The sequence below is a fragment of the Vulpes lagopus genome, chromosome 12 (genome assembly GCF_018345385.1).
Source record: "Vulpes lagopus strain Blue_001 chromosome 12, ASM1834538v1, whole genome shotgun sequence".
Classification (NCBI taxonomy): Eukaryota; Metazoa; Chordata; class Mammalia; order Carnivora; family Canidae; genus Vulpes; species Vulpes lagopus.
This window is the reverse complement of record NC_054835.1, coordinates 42,308,912-42,318,951: the sequence shown is the minus strand read 5'-3', so window position 1 is coordinate 42,318,951 and position 10,040 is coordinate 42,308,912. Positions and strand designations below refer to the sequence as shown.

The 10,040-nt window shown below is 54.2% G+C and overlaps 1 protein-coding gene across 1 annotated transcript; it reads left to right on the top strand.

Moving 5' to 3' along the window:
- The first annotated feature begins 1,810 nt into the window (after window positions 1-1,810).
- On the top strand, window positions 1,811-3,988 carry FZD2 (frizzled class receptor 2). The gene has a single exon (XM_041723832.1). The coding sequence runs from the start codon at window positions 2,172-2,174 to the stop codon at window positions 3,867-3,869; it is 1,698 nt and encodes a 565-aa protein (XP_041579766.1). The 5' UTR covers window positions 1,811-2,171; the 3' UTR covers window positions 3,870-3,988.
- Window positions 3,989-10,040: the final 6,052 nt, after the last annotated feature.

Genomic DNA, 10,040 nt, shown 5'->3' with positions numbered 1-10,040 from the left:
AACTGGAATTGGAATGGACAGCAAAAAAAAGTGTAACCCCCTGATTTTGAGGGAAAATATTCTTCCTAAAGTAGTGAAAAGGCAACTTCTCCAGGATACAGTAAGGAACATTTTCACATTGCAAAGAACTCGAAAATCTGTTTATCATTCAATCCAGAAAAAAAAAAAAGAATCCTGTCAAACCTGGATCTGTTGTATGTTTCTACTTAGAATTTTTTTTCTTCTGCCTGTTGCTTTCTTCTTTTTCTCAAATGTCTTTTGTTGTTGTTTCTGTTTTGTTTGTAAAGCAGTCCTTTTCTAGATTGGAGAGGAACTGGCTCACCAGGCTGGGAGGATTTGGTTTGTACTGAGAAGCAAAAGGGTTTTCAAAACTCAATTTTCTTTTTAAGCACCCCCCCCCCTTCCCTCAGAGAGACAATAGAAATAATTGATCCATCATCCAGTATCAGGCCCTGGAGATTTACATGCAAATCCTTCCAATCCGCCCCCCCCACCCCCCACCACTTCCCAAATTTAAAATCCTAGGAGGGGAAAAAAAAAGACCTTTCTAAAGTAGTAGGAACCCTTCTGGCCACCACAACCCAAGCCCAACCAGGTGAGAGATGGGGGGAGGGGTGGGTAATCCACCACAAACCCCCCACCCCCACCCCTCTTCCTCGCCACACACGCCATCACTTTCTGGTGTGGAATCACTTAAGATTTGGGTAAAGCTCCCCTCTCTCCCAGGAGACAGTATCTGGAAGCTTTTAGGGGGCGGAGGCAGAGGTGGGGAGAGAGGAGGTAAATGCCCCCAAACGGCCTAAGAGAGTCATCTCTTCACTCAAACTGCCTGTCACCCCCCACCCCCCACCATTAACTTTCGATTAAGACCTCCTCGTTATGGCAACTAAACTTTACTTTGCATAATTAAGATTTGCCTCGGAAGAAGGGGGAGGGAGAAGGCTCAGCTCTAGGCTATTCTCCTTCACCTCTCCCCGTTCCACCCCCGCCCCAACCCTCCAGCTCGGGGCCTCTAAGTTCCTGAGTTTTCTCACTTTGAGGTGCCACCGAACACAAAGAACCATAATGGGCTCCTTTGTGCTCGCTACGGGGCAATTACGCCCCGGAGTCCAGGCCCCTTTAAGAGCCTCTTAAAGAGACAGGCTCTCATTTTTCAGAGAGTTATTTAAGGGTGTGTTTAAGGGGGAGGGGGCGAGGCAAACTCCTAGGGGTCTACTACTGGGTGAAGTGAAACTTTTGTCCCGACTCCTCGAGAAAGAGTTGAGACAAAAGTCTTTGTGAGCCGTACCCCCCCCTTTTTTTTCAAGTCTTCCTCTCTCTCTTAAAATTTTTTTCTTAAACTTGAGATTTTTCATTTGATTTGAAAAATTGGACTGGAATAGGTGGAGTTCTAGGAGCAGGGGCGGAGGCAAGGATTTAAAGAGACCCTACCCAGGACCGCGCCTGAGCCACCCCCACCCCCGCCCCAGAAGAAGCGTGATCCAGGGCTAGGGGCTTGGGTCTGCCGCGGTTCTGGGGAATGAGCGTCTCCGGATCTCGCCGCCACGACTCCGGAGAAATCCTGTGCTGGGCAAACAGCCCTTAATATAATAATAGCTTGTCTCTTTAAAAAGCAAAAGGAGGGGGGGAAAGTTTTGTTGGCATCTGGTTTCTGATCTCATTATGTTGTGGTCGACCAATCCAGCCCTCGGGGCTGGTCCCGGGGTTTAAATCTGATTGGCCGAGAGCACATTTTGGGATGGTGCTTAGAGCTCGACGGGGCGGTTTCAAGGATCCCTTTTTTGGGGGGCTGAGAGGAGGGCGGGGCCGCTGGCGGGGGCCCCCTTGAAACCGACTAATTGGGATCGGAGAGGCCGAGGTGAGGGCTGGAGGAAGGCACAAAGAAGTCGCTGGGCGGAGAAGGGAGGGGAGAGGCAAGAGGAGGAGGAAGAAGAGAGAGGGCAAGCGGCGCGCGGTGTCTCCGGCGGCTCAGTCGGACCGCGGCGAGCAAGCCGGCAGGCGCGCCGCCCCCCTCCCCCGCCCGGCCTCCCCAACTCTGCGGCCGCCAGCAAACTTTGCAAAGAGGCGCGGGAGGCGGCGGCGAGGCGGCGGCGGGGAAGGCGCGCGCGGTCTCGGGCCTGGGGGCGGGGGCGGGGGGGCGCCCGGGAGCCGAGTGGGGGGCGGCGGCCAGCATGCGGCCCCGCAGCGCCCTGCCCCGCCTGCTGCTGCCGCTGCTGTTGCTGCCCGCCGCCGGGCCGGCCCAGTTCCACGGGGAGAAGGGCATCTCCATCCCGGACCACGGCTTCTGCCAGCCCATCTCCATCCCGCTGTGCACGGACATCGCCTACAACCAGACCATCATGCCCAACCTCCTGGGCCACACGAACCAGGAGGACGCGGGCCTGGAGGTGCACCAGTTCTACCCGCTGGTGAAGGTGCAGTGCTCCCCCGAACTGCGCTTCTTCTTGTGCTCCATGTACGCACCCGTGTGCACGGTGCTGGAGCAGGCCATCCCGCCGTGCCGCTCCATCTGCGAGCGCGCGCGCCAGGGCTGCGAGGCGCTCATGAACAAGTTCGGCTTCCAGTGGCCCGAGCGCCTGCGCTGCGAGCACTTTCCGCGCCACGGCGCGGAGCAGATCTGCGTGGGCCAGAACCACTCGGAGGACGGCACGCCGGCGCTGCTCACCACCGCGCCTCCGCCGGGCCTGCAGCCGGGGGCCGGGGGCACCCCGGGCGGCCCGGGCGGCGGCGGCTCTCCCCCGCGCTACGCCACGCTGGAGCACCCGTTCCACTGCCCGCGCGTCCTCAAGGTGCCGTCCTATCTCAGCTACAAGTTCCTGGGCGAGCGCGACTGCGCGGCGCCCTGCGAGCCCGCGCGGCCGGACGGCTCCATGTTCTTCTCGCAGGAGGAGACGCGCTTCGCGCGCCTCTGGATCCTCACCTGGTCGGTGCTGTGCTGCGCCTCCACCTTCTTCACCGTCACTACGTACCTGGTCGACATGCAGCGCTTCCGCTACCCGGAGCGACCCATCATCTTTCTGTCCGGCTGCTACACTATGGTTTCGGTGGCGTACATCGCGGGCTTCGTGCTCCAGGAGCGCGTCGTGTGCAACGAGCGCTTCTCCGAGGACGGCTACCGCACGGTGGTGCAGGGCACCAAGAAGGAGGGCTGCACCATCCTCTTTATGATGCTCTACTTCTTCAGCATGGCCAGTTCCATCTGGTGGGTCATCCTGTCGCTCACTTGGTTCCTGGCGGCGGGCATGAAGTGGGGCCACGAGGCCATCGAGGCTAACTCGCAGTACTTCCACCTGGCCGCGTGGGCCGTGCCGGCGGTCAAGACCATCACCATCCTGGCCATGGGCCAGATTGACGGCGACCTGCTGAGCGGCGTGTGCTTCGTGGGCCTCAACAGCCTGGACCCGCTGCGGGGCTTCGTGCTGGCGCCGCTCTTCGTGTACCTGTTCATAGGCACGTCCTTCCTCCTGGCCGGCTTCGTGTCACTCTTTCGCATCCGCACCATCATGAAGCACGACGGCACCAAGACGGAGAAGCTGGAGCGGCTTATGGTGCGCATCGGCGTCTTCTCCGTGCTCTACACCGTGCCCGCCACCATCGTCATCGCCTGCTACTTCTACGAGCAGGCCTTTCGGGAGCACTGGGAGCGCTCGTGGGTGAGCCAGCACTGCAAGAGCCTGGCCATCCCGTGCCCGGCGCACTACACGCCGCGCATGTCGCCCGACTTCACCGTCTACATGATCAAATACCTCATGACGCTCATCGTGGGCATCACGTCGGGCTTCTGGATCTGGTCCGGCAAGACGTTGCACTCGTGGAGGAAGTTCTACACGCGTCTCACCAACAGCCGGCACGGCGAGACCACCGTGTGAGGGGTGCCCCTGCGCCGCGTCCCCGGGCGGGCCCGCACCGGGCTTGCCTCTGCTGGGGGGGGGGCCCTCCTAACAGACTCCTTTATTTTATTTTTTTAAATAAAGAACAATCGAAACCATTTCTCTTTTAGGTTGCTTTTTAAAGAGAACTCTGTTCAACACCCCCATCAGGTTTGTAATTAAAACTGTAAATAGTCTGTACATTTAATTATATATTTTCTATTTAAAAGAAAAACGGGGCGGGGGTGGGAGGCAGCGGCGAGGGGCCCTGGGCAGGGGGCGTTGAGGGGGATCCTCTCTTTTTTTTCAGTGCCCTCTCAAATACCATCACCTACTTAGGTTTGAATTTTTTGGCGTTTTGGCAGGGCTGCGCCTGCTGGAAGAGGTGTTTGCTGGGAGGAGTTGGAAGTGGGTTACATTCACCTCCCAAAGCCAGATTTGTGAGCCTTCTCACTGACGCTGGGCCTGTGGAAGCTGTTGGATATTTTTGAACGAGATTTGGATTCTCATTTTTTTCCCTTTCTCTCTCCACAAGTCCAGTCTCCTTCACTCGATCTTTGGAGCACTTCCAAAAGAGCTGAAACCGTGGGGGGTTTGGGGGGTGGGTAACCAGCCCCTGCGCCAGTGGGATTGGGGGGACAGGGCGAGATGGGGTGCAGAATGGCCTTCACCCCACTGGCCTGCTCCCTTTGCAGGCTGGAAGATCTTCTCCTATTTGCCTTTTCTTCTTTTCAGCTGGCTGCCCCAAGCGCTTGAAGTGGGCAGAAAGTGCTTTGTAGTACTTTGTGAAATGTGCTTTGAAACAACACCGCCCTCCACCCCACCCCACCATCACCTTGAGTACCAATCCTGACTGCCTCCATTTTTAGGGGGAGCATTGGCTCCTAAATGTTGGGGTTTGGAGATGGCCTTGTCTCTCTCCCCCTGTAGTGGGCTTCCTGCTGCCCCCCCCCCCCCCAATATCTTCTCTGGCATTCAGATTAGAAGTTTCCAGGTTGGTTTGTGTGTTATGTGTGGGGCTTTGCTGTTGGGTGTTTTTTTTTTTTTTTCTCCAAAAAAAAAAAAAGCAATAAAAATGGGTTGGGTTGGAGGAGGGGACGGATGGGCTGGTGGGATTTTTAGTTTTCCTTTGACGAAAGACTGGTTTCTTTTCAAACTTGTCCAGAAAGAAAGAAAAAAAAAAGGTGGGTATCTTTGCTTTGGAAGAAGGCTCTGGGCAGGCTCTTTGTGACTGTGGGGGTGGGGTTGGGTGTTTACATGACATTCTATATCACAAGATTGATAGAATGTTTATAACAGATGTTTCTTATCTTCCCTCAACCCCCCAAAATAAAAGGCAAGACTTTTCTCAAAGTATCTTTGAGCTGGTATGAGAATTGCAGTTTCCAATACACATCATTTCCCTCAACTATTTGGAATATTTTAGTATTTTAATTCCAAAGGATTGATTTGAAGACCAAGGGGTAGGTGGAACAAGTATGGCACAGAACTCCATTTTTCACCGTCTCCTGTTTCTTGATAATAGTGCAAATTAAAAGCTAATAATCATAATAAAGTGCATTTAATTATCTTCTAGAGATCTAGCCCTTTAATTGTATTTAACAGGGTTGTAACATTTTATTAGTTTAACCAAACCACACCCCTTCTTTCCCCCTCCCCAGACCTACTTGGTTGGGGGTGGGGTGGAGAAGAGGTTCCCTGCCCCAGATCTTGCTTTTTTTATTAGCTAAATGATGGGGGAAATGGTGCCCTACCACCCTTTGTTGGCAGTCTTTGGGATAAGGGAGAAAGTAAGTTAGAACCCCTACTTCGATGTGTTTGTGTGTGTTAGTTTATGTTGGGGGAGGGGATCTGGAAATGTTTGGTGGTAATTGAAGTCGTATGTCGGGCTTTGTTTGGAATTGTATGTATGAAGCTCGAGGATTTCAGCAGAGCCCCCTTCCCAAAATATATAACCTTCCCCTAAATGATTTGTGCGGGTGGTCAACATTATAAGTTAAAACTAGTTTTTTTCTCAAACGATGATGTGTGTGAAGTCCCAATATGAGATTCCCTCAACTATCAAAGAAGCAGGCAGGGGAGTCACTCCCCTGTAGCTCCATTTGTTGCGAAATTCTAAAGGAACCCCACAAGGGCTGCAGGGAAGAGTTAAATTACAAACTGTGAGTGCCTCTCCGGGAAAGAATGGTGAAAGCCTGAGAAGGGAGGGCGGCGGGGGTTGGGGGGGTTTCCAGTGGTGCAGATGGAGCAGGGTGGGAAAGGAGAGCTGGTCTCTGTTGAAGATTTGGGGGAGAGCTGGCCCAGCACCCCTCCCCCTGCATCTAAGCCCCCAGGAGCCCAGCTCTGTCTGCTTTGGGTATGTTTTGTCAGTGATAGCAGGAGCTGTCACTGGATATCACTGTGGACTAACAGTGATCTTTCCCTGAGTGGGGGTGAGAGGGAGGGAATTTTGGTAAAGATTGTTCCGTCTTATGCCCCCTCCTTGAAAAGTTGTGTGCCAACGGAGGGGAAGAAGGCCCAAGAAAACAGAAAAAAATGGGCTTTATGGGGGGAGGGGGTGGGGTGGAAAGGATAGATGACAACCTTGCCTCTTTGGGAAAGGAAGGTTCTAGATGCCCCCTTCCCCAATGGGGGGGCCCAAGGGCTAATTACCTTACAGAAGTCATGGGGGGACCTCCTGGCTGGCTGCTCTCACTGTTTTAATGAACCAGCTCTCAGAGGAGGGCAAGTGTTAGCTCAAAGTGCAGGGGATTTAGGAGAGACCATGCCTGGAGCAGAGACCGGAGGCAAACTCCCTGAGCCCTGTCACCTGGAGAGGGGTCTCCATTCCCTTGTTTGGAAAAATCAAGTTAAATGCATGGGCTTGGAGATTTTGTAGATTTCTGGGTCACCCTGTGGGTGGTTGTAAGTGGGTTGGTGCCTCCTTGGGGAAGAGTGAGGCTTTGGTGGAGGGTCAAGGGCCTGAAGGGAAGCCTTTCACCTGAGGCCAGTCTCTGACTCAGCTGCTTTCTACCTGTTCTCCCACCCTCACCCCATACCACAGAGGAACAGTGGGTTCTCTGCCATTTAGGTTCAAGGCACGTTTCCTCCAGACTCCTCCCTCATGGGTCAGACTTTGGCTCTTCCATCCCCCTCCAACTCCTCCTCCTGAAAATGGTTCTATTAGTCACAAACTCTTTGTCCTCTAAGAACCAACCCCAGAAGAGGACACTGAAGTTTTCCAAGACCACATTCTTCTGAACATCCCCAAAGAGTGAGGATCACTAGGATCTGGAGCTGGTGACTTCTGTACTATAGGGTGCTCTAGCCCTCGATCTGGGCTGGCTTCCAGAAGTGGAAAGATGCTGTCCCAGGGTGCCGTGAGGCCCATGTCTGGGGAAGGAAGCCAAGCACAGATCATGCCACATCTAAGGCCTTGGACCTTTGATCATCTACCTGCCCACTCTAGCACAGTCCCTTTTCTTCTCTAGACTAACCCTCCTTTCCTCAAAATGGATTTTATTTTATTTTTAAGATTTTATTTACTTATTCATGAGAGATGCACACAGAGAGAGAGAGAGAGAGAGAGGCTCCCTGCCTGGAGCCTGACATGGGACTTGATCCCGGGTCTCCAGAATCACACCCCAGGCTGCAGGCAGCACTAAACCACTGCGCCACCAGGGCTGCCCAAAACTGGGGCCACAGACCCATCTGGAAACCTGAAAAATCTATGGTGCTTCTCCTGGGAGGAAATGGCCAGACTCTCACGGACACGCAAATTTTCGTGTAACTTTAGGGGGTTGATGAACTCTCTTTTTGTGCTGCCCTCCACTCCCCCAGCCAGCTTTCTAATTCCTGGTTTAGACATTTCCTCGTCCTGATGACTGGGTATCTCCACTTCACCAATGGACATCCTTTTTTTTTTTTTTTTAAGATTTTATTTATTTATTCATGAGAGATACAGAGAGAGAGCAAGAGAGGCAGAGACACAAGCAGAGGGAGAAGCAGGCTCCATGCAGGGAGCCCGACGTGGGACTTGATGCCAGGACTCCAGGATCATGCCCTGGGCGGAACACAGGCGCTAAACCCGCTGAGCCACTCAGGGATCCCAACCAATGGACATCCTTTACTTTCTTGGGAGACTCCAGTGTCCTACCCCTATCCTCCAAGTGTCTAATCACTTCTGCTATAGAAAGGGGGTTCCAGAGGGAAAACCATCAGGTCTACAAAACCAGGAACACCCCCAAACCAGATTGTTCCTTCAATCCTGCCTCTCTGGAAGGTAACAAATTATGGAGTGCAGCAGAGTGGAATGAGTGTGCAGTTATTTTTGTAGTAGAGGAGAAAAGACAGGCAAAAGACAGAGACACAGGCAGATCGTGGTAGAGAGTACAGGCATGAGCCGGTGCCGGCTATGAGCCCTGTGGAAGCGGAAGTCTCTTAATCTCTGAGTCCCTGTCCTCATCTGTAAAAAGGTGACAGTACCTGTCCCGCCAGGTTGTGTGAGGATTACATCAGATGGTGCAGGTACAGAGCCAGCACCTAAAAGTTCAATAAATTGTAGCACTCTTCCAATTACCTAGGTTAATTCCTAAAAGCATCACCGCATCAAAGGATGTACATTTCTTCAGGGCATTTTACCTATTGTTGCTGGTAGTTTTAACAAAATAGAGCGATTTCCTGTGCTCCAGGGTTTTGCACCTGACTCTGGGTGCCAGCTCACAGTCTAGAGGCTCTTGGGGGTGGTGGGTAGTGTTTTTTCTCAGTCTCTCCTCTGATTAGGACAGAAATGTCTTACCCGCCTGAGTGAGCAGGGCACACACGCAGGCGGGCTCTCTCTCCAGCCAGCTTTGAAGCCGGCTAATTAGGGCTAGGGCTGTCACAGCTGGCTTCCCCTGTGCCTCCCCCCTACCTCCACCCTCCTGCTCTGCCCCAGCCCCAGCCTCACGGCCTGAGAGCCCCTCCCCAGCTGCCTCGCCTTGCTGCAGGCTTGTGGTCCCTCCAAACCATCTGAGCAGGGCTGAGATTTGATGCCTAGAGAGAGGACAAGACAGGACTTGGGATGTGGAACAAGCCCAGAAACTATTGATTGGGTTCAGAGAGGACTGCCTAAGGCCCAGGACCCTCCTTATTCCTAATGAAGCCTGGAGAGGAGCCGGCCTGGGCTGAGGGCTGAGCCCTGGGCCCTTTGTTTGAGAGCCAAGCTTTCTGAAGGCTCCAGCCTCCCAACCTGGCCCTTATAATTAGCCCCAATCAGAGTGTTTATGTAGGGGCCTCGTGCAGAACTCAGAGCCCCGAGATTTCATTCCGAACCTGGAGGAGGAGGGGCAGGAGGGGGATTTGCAAAAAGGAGCATGGGATAGGAAGTGTTGAGAATGAGGCCTGGGGGGAGGGGAGGGGAGGAGGTCATGGAGCTGGTAGGGCAGCCACCCTCCCCATTTGGCCGTTGCAGGGGTCAGGACCCCTCCCAGGGTAGCTGGCGCCCTGGCATCCTGACCCTGGGCTGGGCCTGCGCGCCTTCTGGGCAGGCTCTGTGGGTGGGTGGGCTTGTGCCAATCGGAAATGGCTTGGATATAATTAACCCAGCTAATCACCAGCCTCAGCCCGCTGGGAGGGGAGGGCACAGCCCAGAGCCCCGGCTCTCCCAGGAAGCTCCGGTCTCCTGTTCTTCCTCTGACTGGGGCCTAGGGTGTGCCAGGCTCTGCAGCTGCTGAGGATGGTGGAGTCAGAGGGGGGCAGGGAAGGGATGGAGAAAGGGAGGGTGCTTAATTCTCATCTCTGGCCTCACCCTGGAGGGGGAATGTGACAGCAGGGAGTGGGCCTAAAGTGGCCACGCTGTGTGGGGATGGGGGTGGGGTGGGGATGGGGGGTGGCGCAACAGCAAGAGTTGTGGGAAGGAGACAGGATTCCCAGTCACTGCTCCCAGGTGGCACTGGGTGTGTCCCAGACTCCTACTGCATTTCCCTCTGCGTCTAGGCCTCCCAGGGAACTCTCTGGGGGTGGGATGTGGCTTGAAGGGAATTCTGTGTACTGGGTTGAATGTCTTTCCGTTAACATCCTGCAAGGCTTCCAAAGAGTGTCCAAACTCCCTCCCTCCCTCCGTTCCTCCCTCCCTCCCTCAGCACACAGGGCTTTCCTAGGTCTGGATCTGGCTCCTAGCTCTTCAGGCTCACTTCCCACTGTCCTTCCCTG

Bases quoted from the DNA above. Each gene is read 5' to 3' on its own strand.
- FZD2 (XM_041723832.1), top strand. From the start codon at position 2,172: ATGCGGCCCCGCAGCGCCCTGCCCCGCCTGCTGCTGCCGCTGCTGTTG.